Source organism: Salvelinus fontinalis, chromosome 7 (genome assembly GCF_029448725.1).
Source record: "Salvelinus fontinalis isolate EN_2023a chromosome 7, ASM2944872v1, whole genome shotgun sequence".
Lineage (NCBI taxonomy): Eukaryota > Metazoa > Chordata > Actinopteri > Salmoniformes > Salmonidae > Salvelinus > Salvelinus fontinalis.
The window spans coordinates 39699710-39721616 of NC_074671.1; the positions used below are offsets into that span (position 1 = coordinate 39699710).

Sequence of the window (21907 nt, forward strand, 5' to 3'; positions counted from 1 at the left end):
TGCCCCTTATTTTGAAGTTACCTATTAAATTAAGTAGGTGTAATAGGAGGGTGGTCATTTTAAGGAGAGACGTAAACTGGGATTGACTATGGTGGGGTGGGGACCTCGCCCAGAGCCTGAGCCACCACCGTGGTCAGACGCCCACCCAGACCCTCCCCTAGACTTTTGGTGGTGCGTTCGGAGTACGCACCTTGAGGGGGGGTTATGTCACGTTCCTGACCGGTTTTCTGTTATTTTGTATGTGTTTGACGGTCAGGGCGTGAGTTTGGGTGGGTAGTCTATGTTATGTGTTTCTATGTTTGTTTAAGGGTGACCTGATATGGCTCTCAATTAGAGGCAGGTGGTTTTCATTTCCTCTGATTGAGAGTCATATTAAGGTAGGTGTTTTCACACTGTTTGTTGTGGGTGGTTGTCTCCTGTGTCAGTGTTTGTCGCGCCACACGGGACTGTCTCGGTTATGTAGTCTGTTCCTGTTCGTGAGTTCTTCGTGTATTTATGTAAGTTCCATGTCCAGGTCTGTCTACTCCGTTTTGTTATTTTGTTAATTACTCAAGTGTATTTCGTTTCGTGTTTTTTCGTCTTTACTTTAATAAATATCATGTCTTGTCACAACGCTGCGTTTTGGTCGAAAAAGCCGTTACAATGTCAGTGATTCTCTCGTTAACACAGGTGTGAGTGTTGACGAGGACAAGGCTGGAGATAACGCTGTCATGCTGATTGAGTTCGAATAACAGACTGGAAGCTTCAAAAGGAGGTTGGTGCTTGGAATCATTGTTCTTCCTCTGTCAGCCATGGTTATCTGCAAAATAATCAATTTCTATATAAATTAAACTTGTTTTATACATTCGTGATGAATTTAATAACGACTATATATTTCAATGGAAATGTGATATCCCATTGGAAAAAATAGTTATAAACCTCTTTACTATTTAATTGCAATTACTTCCTTCTTTACATGATGGGTCATGTGACTTGGATACCATCATCAGGTACTAGCCAAGTACCCCCTGTACATAGTCTTGCAATTGTTATTTTACTGCTGCTCTTTAATTACTTGTTCCATTTATTTCTTATTCCTATTTGTCATTTTTTAAACTGCCTTGTTGGTTAGGGGCTTGTAAGTAAGCATTTCACTGTTGTATTCGGCGCCTATGAAAAATACAATTTGATTTGAAGTAGCCTAGGGTGTGCCTAAATTCAATCTGGAGTGCCAGAGTGCGCTCAGTGTGTGCTCTGGGCATTAGTAAATTCAGAGCATTGTCAGATTGTCCGTTTTGTAAATTCAGAGTGTTTTGTTCTCAGAGCATTCAGAGTGCACACTGGACGCTTTGACCAAGGAGTAGGGTCTATCAGAGTGTTCTGACCACACAACGGCAGTCAAGCACCCAAGCTAACTGGCCAACGGTGGCTGGCTTGCTAGCTAATTCCAGACCCAAATGAGAGCACACCACTCTGACCATTTTACTCTCCCTAGCAGAGCTGATTAGGCTGTTTTCATGTTATCCAGAGCGTTGGTGACTGTAACTGTGCAGCTGACAACAATTTAATTATGCTTTTTTGCTGATGTTTACAGACCGGCCATTTTCAACAGGTGTTGATCATTCATAAATTCATCAGTTATTCTGCGTTCTGGCACACTCCGACAAGAGTGCTCTGAAATCGGAGTAGATAGCCAGAGTGGATTTACAAACACACCCCTAGTCATTCAACAAATCAAGTCTATCACCATCCGTTTCAAAATACTCCAAAATTATAACCCAATTTATGGCATAGCAAGAGGGTTATCAGACCTCATTTGTCAAGTTTTTTAAATGTTTTTTTATGGTAAGACCTAGCTAGCCGCCAATGCAGCTGGAGAACGTGCATGCATCCCACGTTTTTTTTTCCCCCACCAAGATGTACATGCTGAAATCGCCACTGCCTATATCTATTTCCTCCAATACTGCCACCATGCACTCCTTAATTATGCCTATCTCCTTTTCGTGTCAGACTTGGGCCTCATGTCTAAAATGTAAAATCTACTTCTGAAAGTGCCATGCTTAGATTCATAATGACATCTCAGATGGAATTATTTGCAAACAGAGACAGTTTCATTGCAAACAAGACACAATGGTTTGGCATTACGGTACAATTAATACGGTACGATTAATATCTTTTAGAGTAGGTAGGTCTATAGACATGGGTAATTATACCACTGTAATCCGATCAAAATTATTACATTGCAAATTCATTAATTAGCTCGCTAACCACGTGTTAAATGTGTCGTGTAGTCTACATTGTGTACGGTTCTGAATTGGGCAACTATAGGCTATTTGTTAATAGGCAAATTCTGTTCAGCCTGCCAGCTAGCTAGCTACAAGCTCAGGAACAAACTGGCTGGAGGCAAAACCTAGTTTCCAACACCATTGCATAGGCTATTGTGGGGAGGCATGTAGCATAGTGGTTAGAGAGTTGGGCCAGTAATCGAAAAGTTGCTGGATCAAATCTCTGAGCTGACAAGGTAAAAATCTGTTGTTCTACCCCTTGTCAAGGCAGTTAACCAACTGTTCCCAGGTAGGCCGTCATTGTAAAATAAGAATTTGTTCTCAACTGACTTGCTTAGTTAAATGTAAATTCAATCATCCTTTAAATGTGTGTGTGGCTTAGAACTTAACTTGAAGAGTTCATGGTTGTCTTGGCGAAGTGAAATTTTATTGTTGCTTTAGTGTGCTTTGAAGAGGAAAAACAATACAATGTAGCCAAATGTAGCTTGCAAACGGCACAGATGTGAGATATTTATTTAACTATATAGCACTGGTCCTCTTACATTTTTATTCCAGGTTGCATATCACAGTATTTAAGCGCATTAAAAAAACCGTCAGTATTTGGTGTGACCACCATTTGCCTCATGCAGTGCGACACATCTCCTTTGCCTAGATGCTGTTGATTGTGGCCTGTGGAATGTTGTCCCACTCCTCTTCAATAGCTCTGCGATGTTGCTGGATATTGGCGGGAACTGAAACAAGCTGTCGTACACGTCAATCCAGAGCATCCCAAACATGCTCAATGGGTGACATGTCTGGTGAGTATGCAGGCCATGGAAGAGCTCGTACATTTTCAGCTTCCAGGAATTGTGTACAGATTCCTGTGACATGGGGCCATGCATTATCATGGTGAAACATGAGGTGATGGCGGCAGATGAACGGCACTACAATGGGCCTCAGGATCTTGTCACGGTATCTCTGTGCATTCAAATTGCTTACTACATGATTCCATATGTGCTATTTCATAGTTTTGATGTCTTCACTATTATTCTACAATTTGGAAAATAGTAACTAAAAAGAAAAACCTTTGAATGAGTAGGTATGACCAAACTTTTGACTGGTACTGTAATATGAATAGCAGTTTGACTGAATACAATTTACAGTGTAACACAGTCAATATTCAAGTCCACTTGAATGATACACTACTTTTTAAGTACACTGGTTCTTAACCGTTCAAATCTCACGAATAATATCTCATATCTCATCATATCTCTTCGTATTTCTACTTCACAGTTTGTATTTATAAGGATGAAGGAAAAGTTTACGTTCTAGTTTTCATAAAAGGACTTCTTGCTCTACCACAGCTTCCAAACGGGTACCCGTAGTATTCGCCGACACCATTACAAAATAGGGGTCTTGCTTTACAATGTTGATCTTATAAGTCTTTGAATCGACGCCCTCTGTAATTGTGACTTTTGTTGGTTATTAATATTTTAATTGTGCGCGGTACACATTTAATTTGTCGAATATGAGTAGACTGAATGCTCATGACTACTACATCCATAACTACTCCATTACAGTACACCTACAGCTGATACAATGGTATATTCCATGAGGTATGGAAATGGCAGTGCTGTAAGTGAGAGATCAAGCTTGTGACAGCGGAGAAACTTGACTTTTTAATAACACGTATATATATTTATTAGAGGTATGTATATACAGAAAATCTCCCTTTGACGTTGTAAACGTGTTTACCTAGCTACCCCAAATCGGTCGTTACTAGCTAGAATTAAGTGCCTAGCTCTAGCTAACTGGACCTCAAAGCTAGCTACTTCTATTACCTAGCTATGTTGTTGCTTCTTCCTCATCCTAGCATGGTTAGTTAGTAAATGTGTAACATTGTTCGAGAAAAATATGACTGTTCGTGACTTCAGTGAGTAAGGTAAATATGTATGCTGCATGCTGCAATATTCTCCAAAACTGACAAGCTATCTAACTTTAGCTTGCTTGTTTGAATGACGAATGAAATTGATAGCTGCTAACTAGCTACAGTAGCTAGACAGCTAGCCAGGCCTTCTTGTAAAAATCTTGCAGGATATCTAACGTTGGCATTAGACTCACCCTGTTACCTGTGACAGTTCAACTTAACGTTAATGCAACGAATGACTGCATATTGTTAGCAAATCGCTTTGCTAACTAGTTATATTTGATTTGGGTAGTATGACTAATATTTTGACGATTGGATTGTTTACACTGTCAATTAATTTAAGCTACGTTAGGTTGCTAGCAACCGCCCGTGGACAAGGGTGGAACATTCCATTTTATAACCTTCTAGCTAGCTATTAACAGGATTGTTTGTATGTTGAGGTGTAATTGTATTTAGGGGTAACGTTAAATCTCACATGATAGTGATAACTTCATTTGTGCTTTCACTATATTGAGTAGGAGATACAGTAGTATTTATCATCCCCTGCACAATTTTACGTTTTGACATGTCTTTTAGTTAGGTTGTGAACCCATCTGAAACTGTAATTTGGCAAATTATTAAGTCATAACCTTGTTATCACAACATCATGTTTGAAATTGTAATTGCAAACTTATAATCAGAGTTAGTTATGCTACAGGCAGAGCAGTAAAAACATATTTTTTTCAAATCTGTCTTTTTTAAATAATCTGTATGCCCAAGTATTGTTTAGTTATTGAGACATTATGTAACAGTTTATCAAACCTGAAGAGGAAAGATCATTCCTAATTGCAGTTGGATTGATTACGTTTGGCATAGTGTATTAGCAGTTACTTGATTCAACATCCATACATGAAGAATTTGCATTTATAATTCCAAACACCTTGCTCCAATATTCCAGTACTGTCCAATTACACCAATAACCCTGCTCTTTTTCCCTCTTTACAACAGCCTGAAGAAGAAGCCGTACGATGTCCTTGAAGCCGCGGGTGGTGGACTTTGATGAAACATGGAGCAAGCTACTGACGACAATCAAGGCTGTGGTGATGCTTGATTATGTGGAGAGGGCCACATGGAACGACAGATTTTCGTATCCTACCTCGTTTCAGCTCTTCAGAAAAATAGTTTTTATGAGTTTCTGAACTTTCTGTGTTTTGTTGTTTAGTTTTCCATTGATTTAGTAGGCTAATATGCCACTTATCTTTGTTTACATAGTCAAGCCATTGAAGGGATACTTCAGGATTTTGGCTATGAGGCCCTTTATCTACTTTATCTTCCCCAGAGTCAGATGAACTTGTGGATACCATTTGTATGTCTTTAACTAGGTTTCCATCCAATTGCTGACAGATTTTAATGTGAATGTTCTAGAATCCCCATAAATAAAATATGTGCATTTTCCCACCAGTGGTGTGTTTCCACCAAATGGACTTGTTGCGGACAAAAATCATTGCATGATGTAGTGCACACAAAAATGTACTTTTTCGCTTACGTTTTCATATACCAAATAAAAATCGTAAGTTCAATGCGTTTCCATCGCATTTTAAACTTAACCGATAGTTTTGTCACAAACATTTGCGTTAAACAGCAAATGTACCTACTCTGGTCTTGGCACCTGCACTCTAGCCAAAAGCTCGCATATACAGTGCCGGTAGGCTGTTCGGGGTCTCTAGTCTATATTAGATTATTATGGATAAGAGCGAGAGTATTCTGTCAAACTGCAGTCATTAATCTATCATCATGTCACCAGAATGAGTCCTTCGATATTTATTGGATAGAAGGAGCAAGATCACCGTGCACTTTCACTACCCTGTGAAGTTCACCATAATTTATTTCATTTGTAGCCTTAATAAACTGCATGGTTTCCAGAGTTGTATGAGGAGGACCACACACCATATCATCACAAGACTCCAAATTTGCTTTGATATGGTGGTTATTATATCAAAATTTGTGCAGAAAGGCGTTTCCACTGCCATTTCCTGCATAATTAATTTCCCGTCACAAAAAGATCCCACCATGTCGAATGAACAAATTACACCAAAACTTCCTGTTTCCGTCACAGCTTTTGTGATTTTCTTTTTACAATATGGTTGGTGATATGGTTACTTGCATTAAATTGTGGATGAATACATGGTTGGCTGTCCAGTATAAAGAGTGTTAGAGGTAGTTTTGCAAGCCAATGCTAACTAGTTGCACAATGGCCAGAGGTCTATCATAGACTTCCAGCCATTGCGCTAACACTAATTAGCATCGTCTTGCAAAATTTCCTCCAAGTTCCTTCATACTGGACACAGAGACCTAAAAATGGTATCCACAAGTTAATCTGACTCAGGAAGTAAATATCCCAAAGTATTCCTTTAAGGTTTAGCTTTAGGAAATTCTCAAGTTCACTTAACAATTTTCCAGTAGAAAATAAATTGTCTGCATGATTTTCTTCCTCAGTGTTACAGATGAATGTGTTGGACTCCTTTACTCTAAAATCAGTGACATCTATGCCTTGTGTGTTGCATACCCAGAGCCTTTGGGTGAAAGGTTGTACACAGAGACCAAGGTATTCCTGGAGAACCATGTCAGACAGTTGTACAAGGTAAATAAGTTTCATCATTTGGGGAAAATATATTAGATCTGTTATCTACTGAATGTTAGTTCATAATGCCATTTTCACTCAATTTACTAATTTCCCATTGCTCAGCATCGGATAGCCTAATAGTTGTATTTGTTGGTTGGCTGCTTGTCATTGAAGTGCCAAGGTAATAAACTGATATTGGGTCTCTAATCTGTAATTTCAGAAAGTTCTGGAGTCTGAGGAGAAGGTTTTAGTGATGTACCACAGATACTGGGAGGAGTACAGCAAGGGAGCAGATTACATGGATTGCTTGTACAGGTAATATTAGGGATGTGCATCTTTTTCTGTCGAGGTGATTCGATGCGTATATGTTCTTCGATATGATACAGGAACGATACGTTTTAGTTTGAAATTATTCGGTTTGATTAGAGAGAGAATTGATGCAATTCAATGCACTAACATTCATTTTCCATTCTAAATACAAGTCTGCTGCTGGTATAGCTCATGAGCTGGGCCTCTCCGAGCTGGATCTGTCTGAGGTGACTTTGTCGGCACCTGAGCTTAGCCATAAGAGAGAGGCATCTACCACACGACTATCAGATTGGGGCGGCGGGAGGCAAACTAGCCTTTGTTTATTGTATTGTCTCCCCATTATGGTTCTGAAATCACCATCACCCACTAATTAACTTGGCATTTTTGCTGATTGTATTTGAGCTAGTAATGTTACAATATTTATAATTTACAAACTAACTATGACATAACCAATGAATACATAGCACAACTTTGGATTTTACCCCCATCTCAAAATCAAATGGTTTTGACCGTTTGTAAGTTTTTCCTGAGTGATCTTTTATTTTCCTCTTGTTTTGGCCATGCAGTGCGCCTCACATAAGTGATTGCTGTCCTCCTTATGAAATTATCAACTTTACCCTATATATAAAAAAAATGACCAAATACACTGATTGTTTAAAGCAAAACTAACAAAACTATTGCTGATGGTGAACCAGAACAAACAAATTAAAATCTTTTGCAAGCTCCTTTGAGCAAGTATAGCCAGATGAGAGTGCTCTCCAATAGCTTACTTTTGTTCCAGTAAAACATAATTTTCAACAGCGCATATATGCAAATTACTTTTTGCCACTCATCTAATAAAGCGTAATATCACGCAAGCCATTTTAGCATTTGAATGCTGAATGTGCTGCACAGATGTGCAAGATCAGGAGCAAGCTGCCAAACTCACGAAGCTGGGCAAAGCGGGCAGTTTGATGAGGAAAAAAAACTTGACTGTCAACACAGTTACATGCAGTTCGACACTGGAGGATGCATCAGTAGTCAAAAGTTTAGGTGTTTTAGAGGGATGTAACGATTCACCGATGCGCATCGGTCCCGATTCAAATGTTTAATATATGAGAGTGGATCGGTCCGCGGGACCCCAAACCGATCCAAATGTACTGCTATTGTGTAGCTGGCACTTATCCCTCAGCCAATTCTATTTTCTGATATAGTCTGAGATTGGCACCATGTGTAAAGAACACTGCCACTTTTAGATATTTACAGATATTTCATATGTCACATTGGCAGATGTTTTGGGAAATTAACTCACACCACAGTGACAGCTTTGGATGTCATAATTTCTTACAAGAAGCTCTTTTCAACCATTTTTAAAGGTCATTTAGCATGTTGTCGTCCCAGGAGTTTGTATATATGAACTTGAGTTCATATCTCTTCTCGTCACTGTCTGTCCTGCTAATGCAAAGTAGACAGCACAGCTGTGAAAACAACTTGTCATGTAGAATGTAGATAGAGCCAGGGTCAGATCAGTCTGATGACAGCCTTCAGAGCTAGTGTGTCTGTCTGCCTGACAGTATCTGTCTGCGTTCTCTCTCTGTGGTCTGATTGGCCCTGGGATCTTGGCCATTCACACTCTAGTGAATCTGTATTGTGTTATGGGTTGCCCATAGCTAGCTAGTCTTACCAATACTTTGGTACAACTCTAGATTAATAACAGACGTGTTGTTATTTTAATATTATGTTGTGTAATGCTCTTTCTCTCCCCTCTCTCTAATATAGGTACCTCAACACACAGTTCATCAAGAAGAACAAACTGACAGAGGCAGACTTGCAGTATGGCTACGGAGGGGTTGACATGAACGAACCACTTATGGAGATAGGAGAGGTAAGTCTCCAATCATATCTTATTACTTACAATCTCAGTTATCCAGTACAAATGTCACAATATATCAGTTTCAAATCAAATTGGATTTGTCACATGCGCTGAATACAACAGGTGTGGACCTTACAGTGAAATGCTTACTTGCAAGCCCTTAACCAACAATGCAATTTTAAGTATTTACTCAAATAAACTGAAGTAAAAAATGTACAAATTAAAAAAATTATATTAAAGCGCAACAATAAAATGACAGTAGCCAGGCTATATACAAGGGGTACTGGTACAGAGTCAATGTGCGGGGGCACAGGTTAGTGGAGGTAATTGAGGTAATATGTGCATGTAGGTAGAGGTAAAGTGACTATGCATAGATAATAAACCGAGAGTAGCAGTAGTGTAAGCATTTGGGGGACAATGCAATTTGATTAGCTGTTCAGGAGTCTTATGGCTTGGGGCTAGAAGCTGTTAAGAAGTCTTTTGGACCTAGACTTGGCGCTCCGGTACCGCTTACTGTGCACTAGCAGAGAGAACGGTCTACAGTTGCTGCTCAACTAAAAGTTTTGAGATTATGCTGCGGGATTTAGAGGTAATTTGTAGTTTAGTACATTACCCTGCGTCACTGCTTCATTGCTCCAGACCAGCAGAAGGGGGGGGGGGTTAGAGCACTGATTATGCTTTTGGGTCCCAAGGCCCTACTGTGTCGTTAACTGACAATGAATGGGCGACATAAACCAAATAGAAACTGATAATTATGCACAACTTCAAAATTGAATTTCAATGAACTGAATGATAAGGATGAAGAAAGTGATTGAATTTAGGACAATAGTGTAAGAATTGCTATTCCTCTGTCCTGCACGTGCACACCCGGAAAAATTCACTTTTTTTGTTACTACTCGTCAGTATTACTTACTAAGATAAATTAAAATGTTCAATTATATTCCATGATATTCTTAAAATATATGTGTTGACTGAATATAAGCAAGTGATGTCTGCTAAATAATCAAGTTGATGGTGCAGTCATATAGCCTCGGCACCTACATGCATGAAGCTGAATGACTCACTCGTTCATGGCTTTGGATCAAAATTATTAAGTACAAACATTCTTTCTGATAGTCTTGAAAAAAGAAATGTTTTGGTTACCCTGACCTGGATTATCTGGATTACCACCATCTCTTGCGCATGTCAAGACATTATAGTCTCTAAAAGAAAAAATATTACCACCATCTCTTGCGCATGTCAAGACATTACGGGCTATTAGAAGGACAATATACTCTTGCCAACACCTCTCTGTATTTTGACACTTTATGCGAAGCAATTGATCAGCATTAAAAACTTTGTGGATGGGGCCTCCCGATTGGCGTAGCGGTCTAAGACACTGCATTGTTGCTACAGATGCTGGTTCAATACCCGTGCTGGCCGCGACCAGGAGACCCACGAGGCGACGCACAATTGGCCCAGCGTCGTCCTGGTTAGGGGAGGAATTGGTCATCCGGGATGTCCTTGAAAACGTAATCGTCTCCAAAATATCGTTCTTTTTTAAACAAACAATTTAGAATCCTCCAATCCTCTAAATGTAATTATTGGCGAAGAGCCATATAGATTGCAAAATAGTTTGTAAGAGATTTTGCGATGGCACATGGTTTATGAATTGACATGCAATTTTCCGTTCCTCCAGAACAATAGTGTAAGAATTGCTATTCCTCTGTCCTGCACGCACACCCCAAAAAATACATTTATCCCCCAAAATACACTTATTTTGTTGTTTCTACTTGATCAGAACAAGCTGTAACTGGACTGTAGCATATTACTTACTAAAAATGACAGGAAAGCGCACATTTCTAAAAAGTAATTGGAAAGGTAGATACAACTTATTTGTGACATTGTGGTTACAATAAAAAATGTAAACAAGATGCTGTGTTTTTATTTACAGTAGTGATGGATAGCTGGAGGCATTTTGAAAACAGGTTTTCAAACTTTTCTTTTTCACTGTAATACTGTATCTGGTGTATATCCCATCATGCAAACAATGTTTCCTATTAGCAGGACAATAGACTCTTCACATCCCGGCTACTGTAGTTGTGAAAATTCCCCAATTTGTAATGTATTCGATGCTTAAGTACTATAAAGTGTTACATTTCTAACTCAAGTCCTCATGCAACCGCAAAATTTCGAAGAGCCATGAAGATGGAAAATAGTTGGGAAGACATTCCATGGCACATGGTTTATGAATTGACACGCAACTCTTCATAACCCAGCTGCTGTAAGTGTGGAAATCCCCCAATTTGGCCCTAACAGTTCTTCATCAACATCTTTATGCTTTCATTAATAAAATAACTAGACAAATACATAAAAAATGCAGATGTTTATTTAAACTACATTTTAGTTGTACTTCCCCCCCCATCTCCACGACGGGTAAAACCTTACTGAGATGTATCAATTTCTCAATCCAAAACGGATTTCTTCTTAAACTTCTTCTTAAAGAAGAAGTTACAGGTCTGTGAGAGCCAGAAATCTTGCTTGTTTGTAGGTGACCAAATACTTATTTTCCACCATAATTTGCAAATAAATTCATAAAAAATCCTACAATGTGATTTTCTGGATTTGTTTTTCTCATTTTGTCTGTCATAGTTGAAGTGTACCTATGATGAAAATTACAGGCCTCGCTCATTTTTTTAAGTGGGAGAACTTGCACAATTGGTGGCTGACTAACTACTTTTTTTGCCCCACTGTATATATATGGCTTACCTAGCCTTTCCATAAGTCCACCCAAGTTTCTTGAACTGTCTTCTTTCTGTGATCAGAGTGATGTAGATGTTGGGCCGTGATGTCAGCAGATTACAGATGGCCTTTGCTGAGCACTCATCATCTTCATCCATTAGTGAGTCGATCGCTTGAATTGTCTTGCTGTAAACAGAACACAATACAATTGTGCATCAAACAGTAAATACCAGCAGTCAATTTCTTTAAGCATTATTTTTTAGCATTATTAGGCCTACTTTACAGTATTGTAGCCTACTGTACCTGTTAATTGTATCGGGCTTTCGCGTTCGGTATAACACAGGCATCTGATGATGGTGTTTGTGAATAGCACAGTCCGTGACCAAAATCCCCAAGTCTACCAGTATTTTTGAAATGTCTCCAGTAGATTTTCTGTTCCTCCTGAAAGCCAAAATCTGTTCACTTAAATGAATAGAGATCCTGGTCATGGTGCTACAGTATGTTGTTACAGCAAAATCAAAGAGAGGACAATCGGCAATCTGCTGTATACTTATGGCCTATTGTAACCTGAAAGTCACACCTTACCAGTACTCCTCACCCCGCCCTAAACTCCACCCTTAACGCGGTTACCATTCAAAAACGAGCTGTTTATCTAAAACGAATGATGGGCTATTAGGAGGACAATATATATTGGTCATGGCTGCCGAGTGGTGCTGTGGTCTAAGGCACTGCATCTCAGTGCAAGAGGCATCACTACAGTCCCTGGTTCAAATCCAGGCTGTATCACATCTGACTGTGATTGGGAGTCCCATTTGGCCTTTATTCAGATTACAATCGCTCACTTTCGGTTATTTGAGAACTAAATAATCTCCAAAATATCTGTATTTTTTTAGACAGTGATTTATTATTATTATTAATTAATTTCGAATGATATAAAAGCCCCTTAGACATTCTCACAGATCAGATTTGCCCTAATGAAAAATGCCACTTAGATATTAATTTAGAATCCTCCAATCCTCTAAATGTAATTATTGGCAGAGTCACATCTTTGAAAACAATATTTTTAAATTTACTGTAGGCCTACCGTAGGATACATGAGTCTCACTAGTGTTGCGTAATGTTATTTATTTAAAAAGCATATTGAAGTTAGAAGCAATAAGATTTGAAAAATTGCCTACTCGTGTGTGGTCAACTATTTCAGCACCGTTTCGCGCTGCTCTGAGACAAGCATGGGGACTGGTCTTGATAAATCAATGAGATTTTTATTTTCACTGAATCTACGTTTGGGTATTGGTTAGACTAGAATTAGGATGTGGAAATGTTATGCTCGTAGTACTGTAGCCTACTAACAACAGTCACTTTGTACAGCGCCATATTTTCCAAATGGAAACCCTGAGTGTTTCGTTTTTATTTCTCTTGGAAACGAAACACCATAATATTAATCAAATGAATAAAGCAACATTTCTTAACATTAATCCCATATACTATGTTCTTACAAAAAAGGTTTTAAGTTCTCTAGTACAGCCAATATTGATGACTATCAAATGCTTCTCAAAGATGCCCTCTGGTGGTCAAACTAGCACTAATTGGCATTAATGGAAACAGTGGCTGACAATTAAATAACGTGCCATAGAATTCTGCGGCAGCCCACAAGGTGTGCTGCAGTATGACACAACTTTTACAGGAAGAACCACTGTATGACTAGGTTGGCTAGAGTTTTGGGCATTTTTTAGGGCCTTCCTCTGACACCGCCTGGTATAGAGGTCCTGGATGGCAGGAAGCTTGGCCCCAGTGATGTAATGGGCTGTATGCACTACCCTGTGTAGTGCCTTGCTGTTGGAGGCCGAGCAGTTGACATACCAGGCAGTGATGCAACCAGTCAGGATGTTCTCGATGGTGAAGCTGTAGAAACTTTTGAGGATCTGAGGACCCATGCCAAATCTTTTCAGCCTCCTGAGAAGGAATATGCGTTGTCGTGCCCTCTTCACAACTGTCTTGGTGTGTTTGCACCATTATAGTTCGTTGGTGATGTTGACACCAAGGAACTTGAAGCTCTCAACCTGCTCTACTACAGCCCCGTCGATGAGAATGGGGGCTCGGCCCTCCTTTTCCTGTTGTCCACAATCATCTCCTTTGTGTTGATCACTTTGACGGAGAGGTTGTTATCCTGGGACCACACTGCCAGGTCTCTGACCTCCTCCCTAAAGGCTGTCTCATCGTTGTCGGTTGTGTCATCGGCGAACTTAATGATAGTGTTGGAGTCGTGCTTGGCCATTCAGTCATGGGTGAACAGGGAGTACAGGAGGGAACTGAGCACGCACCCCTGAGGGGCCCCCGTGTTTAGGATCAGCGTGGCATTTGCGTTTCTTTCGATTTTATTTTAATTTAACCTTTATTTAACTAGGCAAGTCAGTTAAGAACACATTTTTATTGACAATGACAACTTACTCTGGCCAAACCCGGATGACGCTGGGCCAATTGTGCACCGCCCTATGGGACTCCCAATCACGGCCGAATGTGGTACAGCCTGGATTCAAACCAGGGAATGTAGTGACGCCTCTTGCGCTTATATTTAGTGCCTTAGACCGCTGCGCCACTCAGGAGCCCCCTTGTTACCTACCCTCACCACCTCAGTGGCCCGTCAGGAAGTCCAGGATCCAGTTGCAGAGGGAGGTGTTTAGTTCCAGGTTCCTTTCTCTTCGTGATGTGCTTTCAGGGCACTATGGTGTTGAATGCTGAGCTGTAGCCAATAAATAGTATTCTCACGTAGGTGTTCCTTTTGTGCAGGTGGGAAAGGGCAGTGTGATAGAGTGTAATAGAGATTGCATCATCTGTGGATCTGTTGGGGCAGTATGCAAACTGGAGTGGGACTTGGCTTTCTTGGATAATTGTGTGTATGAGAGCCATGACCAGCCTTTCAAAGCACTTCATGGCTATAGACATGAGCGCTACAGGTAGGTAGTCATTTAGACAGGTTATCTTGGTGTTCTTGGGCAAAGGGACTATGGTGGTCTACTTGAAACATGTTGGTATTACAAACTCGGTCAGGGACATGTTGAAAATGTCAGTTAAGACACTTGCTCGTTGGTCAGCGCATGCTTGGAGTACACGTCCTTGTTATCAGCTACGGAGAGCGTGATCACCCAGTCATCCGGGAACAGCTGATCCTCTCATCCATGATTCAGTGTTGCTTCCCTCGAAGCGAGCATAGAAGGCATTTAGCTCGTCTGGTAGGTGAGGATCAATTTGTGGTGGTAAATAGACTGCTTAAAAAATTTAGATGATTTCTCTTGGTAAATAGTGTTGTCTACAGCGTATCATGAGATACTCTACGTCAGGTGAGCAAAACCTCGAGACTTCCTTAGTATTATGTAACGGATAGCTAGCCATTTCACATCCGTTACAATTACATTTCGTGCACAAGCTGTTATTTACAAATAGACACAGACCGCCACCCTTATCTATCTTGCCGATGCACCGAAAAACCTGACAGCTGTATGTTAGTTTACATTTCTCTGTGTGCTGAACTCAAAGATGATGTTGTCTTGACGTTACTATCATTAATGACACGCTATTTATCGAATAATTACCTAAAGTGCGGGCGGCAGTTAGCCTAGTGGTTAGAGCATTGGACTAGTAACCGAAAGGTTGCAAGATTGAATCCCCGAGCTGACAAGGTAAAACATTTGTCATTCTGCCCCTGAACAAGGTTAACTGCCTTGTTAACTGCCGTCACTGTTCCTAGGCCATCATTGAAAATAAGAATTTGTTCTTAACTGACTTGCCTAGTTAAATAAAGGTAATAAAAAAGACCTTTGAATTATTACCCGATTTAAATTAATCATGTTACAATTAAATCATTAGGAATCTGGGGCACAATGGGAAAAGTTTGTTTAATAAGTTACCTTTTCCCCAATTAACTCAAGAATATATCAGAATATATCAATATCATAACAGTCAATAATTAATAATTTCCTCATATCAGTCTCATTCTGAATGTCGTAGACTCCGTAAATCTGCACAAAACTTGGTCTCATTGATCATTCCGTACCACACATTGATTTGATTATTTATTTACGAACAAGCTAAATGATAACATAAGATACATACACACACGGTATAGGTTAGTGATTAGAAAGTTAATACGATGACAACAGATCCCTAGTGGAACAACACAATATGACACGTGTTACACAAGACAGAGATTTAAATAGAGAGACAGTGAGAGAGAAAGAGAAACAACACTTGCATACATGTGTAAACTATGCTTAGTTTAGCCCTATTACCTTACCCCGAACTGCCTCTCTTATGGGTAAGAAGTTTTATGCATGTATTTATGTGTTGAAGGTCTTTGTTGGGTATCTCTGTTGGGCCCACTTCGGATGGCCTGGCCTTTTGTTCTCAGGTGTAAATCTCTGATTGTCCACAAGATGTCACAATGTCCTTCCTCTTAGTTGTCTGTTTGTTTGTACTTGTTCTGTAAGAGGGGTCTCCTGAGGACGGCTAAACAGCCGTGTCGATGCTCCCAGCATGGGGATGAAAGCCATGTAGACAACCGATGATTTGAAGAGAATAACTAGATGGTCCTGCTTAAATTCATTCACCTTAGATACAGTACTTAGAACAGCTACTCAACCATAGCATTGATTAAGAGGTTCCTTTGTCTTCTTCAACCTCGTGTTGCGTTTTGGAGTTGTGACTAATCGTTGACCTCGGCTGCAGCGCGCGATCATCCTAGTCTGGTATGTTAATTCTTAACTCAAATGCTTTATACCCTCGGGTAGAAAGGGATATTTCCGTCTTGCTGGTACGCTCTCTGGGTTCCCTGGGGTGTAGCTAAAGTGGTTCCTCCTTTAAAAGTAGCGAGCTTACACCGCGGGACTTAGAGGTACCCAGCATCATGGCTTTGTTGCTCCAGACCACCGCAAGGGGGAGTTAGAGCACTCATTATGCATTTGGGTCCCAAGGTTTTTATATGATCAATCATATCGAGTGGTTCCAATGGCAAATTTGACGCGAGCCACCCGTCCCTGGTAACTTTCTTCAGAAAAGATGGCTGACAAAACATTACGGTGGAAGAAAATGTAAGTAATTATAATCTTATAACGAGTCAAGCAAAAAAATTACAATTGAGATAAATATGTTAATTGATGTAAAGACAAACGATTGTGCGTATTTTTTTGGTCATAAAGGTAATTTACGAAAATTGCTTTTTAGCAAGTTAGCTGACTAGCTAACATTAGCCAACTACCTAGCTAGTGTTATCACATGAGTATGAAATTGTAATTTGTGTTGTTTAATGTTTTAGGGACTCCTGAGAAAACCAGCAAACCAGACTATCGTCTTGTGAAACAGTGGATGTAAAGAATCTAGCAAGATAAAGCATTTACTGCAAATTGAATGTACAATTGTGTTAGCTTGCCTTGCTTATATTTGCCATGCAATGCAGCTGAAGTAACATAGCTAGGTAACTATTTATTTGCTTATTGTGTAGTGGAGAATGAAAATAACTGTATGCCTATGGATGTGTAGCAAGCGACAGTATGTACCCGATCTGTGTATGGACCCTACAACGTTTGGTATGAATATTAGTTCAGAACCTATGAACCTCAGCTATCATAGTTGTATTGACTTCAAGTCTGAATGGCATTAATGAAACCTATGGATTGAGTAGAATATAATAACTTTATTGTGCCAAGGATGCAAGTCCTACATGTACTGTAGTTATTACCACGCATGGGATCCCTACGTTGTAGCCTGTACATTGAATATATTCACTGATCATGTACTCTTCCTTGGCAGCAAATAAAGTTGCAGTTCAGGTATGGATCTCTGTGTGACATTCTTTTTCAGTCATATCCAATAATAGGTGTATCAAACTCCATTCTTTGAATTATGCTGTGTATGCATGTATTACAATTATACACTTCAACAGTGTTTACCACTCATGCTCCTGGGACATCAATGATTACACATTGTAACTATGCAATAGACTAGAAACATGATTTAAGTAAAGGCTGATTTGTAATTCATATATACAGAAAAAAACAGTACACTCCACTTCCTATGCATATCTAACTCCCTTCATCTGCATTAATCTGAGGACACAGGATATGTGAAGTATTTCAATGAGTTACGTAATTTCAACCAGTGGAGAATGTGAAACGCTTTATTGAAAGTTCATTATCCAGGTGTTATAAATTCATAATACATGCATTATAAATATTTAAATTGTAATATTATATTATAAATACAAGTTACATCTGTACTTCAATGCACATATAGTGTGCATTATAAAAAAGAGGAACAAAGAGGAGGTGGGGAGAGAGGTAAAACAGGAGCAGGGAAGACAGCATATGATTTAATGAATTACAGTGCTACCCTAATATTCTCTCAGTTCATCACAATTACGTAGTGTCTCTAGCGGTGTCTCCTAACCAGCCTTGGGCCCCCAGGTGTTCCGAAGGTTATCTTAAGAGCGGGTGAGGTGGCGATGACGGGACTGGCTTCCTCTCTCACATCAAAACATACCTGCAGACGAGAGACAGATGGATAGAGAGAGAGCATGATTAAGCTTTGTTTTTTATTCTAACATGGTCAGTCATCATAATCATCAGGAGGTGAAATGCAAAACTGACCTTGGATCATTAACTCTGGGACTACTACATCTCTATCTGTATTTCATTGTAAAACATCTCTTTAATAATAATTCCTGTTGACCCGACCAAGTGACCTCACACCTATGCTGTGCCCTCTGTGTCAGCCAGTTCAGATGTGGGAGGGGTTCACCAAAACAGCTGATATAACTGTGTGTGTGTAGTCTCACCTGGTGTCCACATTAAGTGGCTACAGAGTACGTTATGCTGACAAACAGACACACGAGGACAAACAATGGAAGATAATGTCATTATTAGACTTTTACATTACCAGATCTCAAATGAATACATAAATACCCCTTGAAGCTTAATGACGACTTGATCATTTGAATCCGTTGTGTAGTGCTAAGGCAATAGCTGGTGAGGTGTCAGGTTCACCTCTGTACTTAAATGGTGATTATTCCAACTCTCTGTGAAATGCTGCAGATCTGCCCGCAGATGAGGTAGGAGCACATATCCCACACAGAAGAGGTGGATATAATTCGACAGGTCAAGGTAGCCTTCTTTCTCCAAACTGTGCAGCAAGTTGTATTACTGACATGTCTCAGCACTCCGAACATCTCTCCATAAGTGTTCCACTCTAACAGAGAAAGAGAAGGTTTTGTGGGGGGGAGGAACCTAATATCTGTGGCCATGTGTTCTTCCTCCATGAATAGTGAACACAGGTGGGTCCGAGGTTATTGTGTGTGCCTCTCTGAGTGGTTACTGACTGTATGTGACGCAGACACCTATCTGAGTGAACCTGAAACATTTAAATATAGAGGGCTGTGTCTCTCACCACCGGGTTATTGCAAGGCTAACCCCCAGGGAAATCATGACTTGGTAGCAACAGGGGCTTGATAGTCCAGTGAAAATGGCTGAGTGTTTATGTGGTGTAAATCTCAAAATTAGCAGCTGACATCTTAAGTTTACATTTTTTTTTATGCATGTAAGATAGGTTCCATGTACCACAAGAAAGGCAGAGAGGAAGAGAGAAAAAGAACACAGAACAGTTTAATTACCTCTGGTTATGGACACTTTTGCCAGCAGTAAAGCTTCCATGGCCTGTTGCTCAGACAGTGAACATACATCTGTCAATATCTAAATTTTCAACCCCTTGATCAGCTCGCACTCTGAAAGTAAAGAAAATAGCTTATTTTTTATAGATATGAAAACAGTAACTGAGATATGACCGTTCACTCTAAAGCAGCAGATGTCATTTTCAGTATCCGTCAATACAGCACAGAAAGCTGGTATTGTGGTTGTTCATTAGGTGATGGGAAATATGCAATATGCATATAAAATAATATACTTACCTTAAAAAAAAGCATTGGAATTAAAAGTGAAATGTTTAACCTATTAACCTGCTTCAGTATACCTTATAAATGTATGATTTGTAACAATGTGGACGAGAGACGGGAGCAGGAACAAGAGTATTTTTGCCAAGCAATGCAACGAAGCTGGATCATTCTGGCAATGATACCTGCACCATCTACATGCTGCAAAGACTCCCTAACTCTTCGCCATTGTACACGATGGCCCATTGCTTGGAGACTTCCTTTGACCATTCTAAAGCCCGGATGGGGCATCCTTGCCTTAATGGCCCTGACTTTCTGGTATAACTCTTCATCTGACATATCAGAATAACATTCCCGGACAGACATATTGTGTTCTTTCATCCTTCTGTAAAAAAAGTTAACCGTTACACTGTCATGAAATATGATTATATATCGACTATGAAGCAAATAAGACATGGCCTGCTTATGAGTTGCCATGAAAGGAAGTTAGATGAATTCAAATGAAAATGGCGAGAACAGACATTCGTAGCTAAATGTTTTTGGTTAGCTTGAGAATAATAATTGCATGAGTTATCACTCTACGGTATGTATGTATCTACGTAATATAGTAGAATGTTAAGAACCCGACACTGAATCGTAGGCGCTAACTACTAGCTATGTAGAAGTTGGACAGAAGAACGCCCAGTGCTGCTTACCTGAGATGCCATCATCACACAGTCCTTCGTAGGTGTCCGCTATGACTTCCTTTGTGTCGGAAAGAAATGTTGAACAGTATTGGTTGTAGCCAAACTGACACTCAAAAAATTGCCAAAATGGAAGGTGGTTGATAGCGAAATTAAATCAGATAATCTTTTTTTTATTTAAAGTAAAAAAGTTGCTTTCAGAACAATTATTTTTGATTGAAAATAAAAAAGTTTTGCTCTCGACAAAAAGACACAAACGTACCTCCACAGCATATAATGATTTGCCTGTGAATAACCAGATCTTCATACAAACTTGCCATACCGAATTATTGATGCACAACCGAAGATGCTGCCATATCCTGCCAGCACGCCCATAAGCGAGCCACTCAGGTGTAGAATGACACGTGGAAGAGGGCGAGGAACGAGATGGGAGTAACAACAATTTGTTGCAAGTTGGGGAGGAGGGCTAATAGCTGTAAAATAGACTATTCAACCTTTACTAAAGAATAGTCTAATAGCCGAGCTAGGTGTAAAAAAAAAAACAATCCAATCACAGACCAAATTTGCCCTAACGACCAAGAGCACTGATTTATGCTTTTGGGTCCCAATGCACTACTGTGTCTCTGACTGACAATGAATGGGCAAAATAAACCAAATAATAAACTGATAATTGGGCACAACTTCAAATGAAACATGCAGGAAGCAGGTTTCGAACCCTCAACCTTCTTGCCCGATGTCCAGCGTGCTATTGACTGTGCACCAAATTCGCTCTAAAATAATGAATTTACGATCGCTCAACACCTGTTTTAATATGGCTGGTGTCAGTAAACATCGGCAAAAGAGCGTAATGAATTGTTTCCAGCAGCACAGTTACAGTCACCAACTCTCTGGTTAACACGAAAACTGCCTAACCAGCTCTGCTACGGCGAGTAAAATGGTCAGAGTGGTCTCATTTGTGTCTGGAAGTAGCTAGCAAGCTAGCCAACGTTAGCTTAGGTGCTTGACTGTCACGTTGTACAGCGCCATATTTTCCATTCCATCCTAACAGAAACCCAGAGTATTTTTCATGGAATAGAAACACCATAATATTAATCAAATTCATTAAGCAAGTACCAGTTAGATGTTTGGACACACATACTCATTCCAGGATTTTTCTTTATTTTTACTATTTTCTACATTGTAAAATAATAGTGAAGACATCACAACTATGAAATAACACATATGGAATTGGTTAAGAACACTTTTATTTTACAAGGACAGTCTACTCCTTCCTCCCCATCAGAGAATTGAACCCCGGTCCCCTGCGTGCCTGCATTTTGTAGTACAGACATGGCTTGCTCTCCCTTATGTAAGGAATTAGGCACTTTCCCATGTTTACTACAGTATGTACTGTAAGCCAAGTTTACTTGTCAGACTGCACAATAGCCTAATTAACAAATGCAGGAGGCTTATATCTTAAAAATGGTTTAATTGCTTTATTATCCAAATGTAAAAGAATATACTGTACAGTACTGTACTTCTGCATCAGCATCATTATGCTAATAATGTTAATAAATGAATGACAAAAATATGAATGACAAAATGCAGATGTTGATTTAGGTATGGTTCCATAAGGAATTTCTATGGGAATAAATGTC

At 39.7% G+C, this 21907-nt stretch overlaps 1 protein-coding gene across 5 annotated transcripts in view; it reads left to right on the forward strand.

The window, feature by feature from the left end:
* Nucleotides 1-3841: 3841 nt before the first annotated feature.
* The window catches only part of LOC129859472 (cullin-2), a 45187-nt gene continuing 27121 nt past the window's right edge, over nucleotides 3842-21907 (forward strand). For 4 of the 5 annotated variants that reach the window (XM_055929304.1, XM_055929307.1, XM_055929306.1 and 1 more), the window contains exons 1-5: nucleotides 3842-3951; nucleotides 5158-5296; nucleotides 6688-6790; nucleotides 6993-7087; nucleotides 8840-8945. In XM_055929304.1, coding sequence (XP_055785279.1) covers nucleotides 5178-5296; nucleotides 6688-6790; nucleotides 6993-7087; nucleotides 8840-8945 — 423 coding nt within the window. In that variant the 5' untranslated portion in view covers nucleotides 3842-3951; nucleotides 5158-5177. Of the gene's footprint in view, nucleotides 3952-3989; nucleotides 4186-5157; nucleotides 5297-6687; nucleotides 6791-6992; nucleotides 7088-8839; nucleotides 8946-21907 lie in introns of those variants that run through there. The other variant, XM_055929305.1, reaches the window with a different exon arrangement.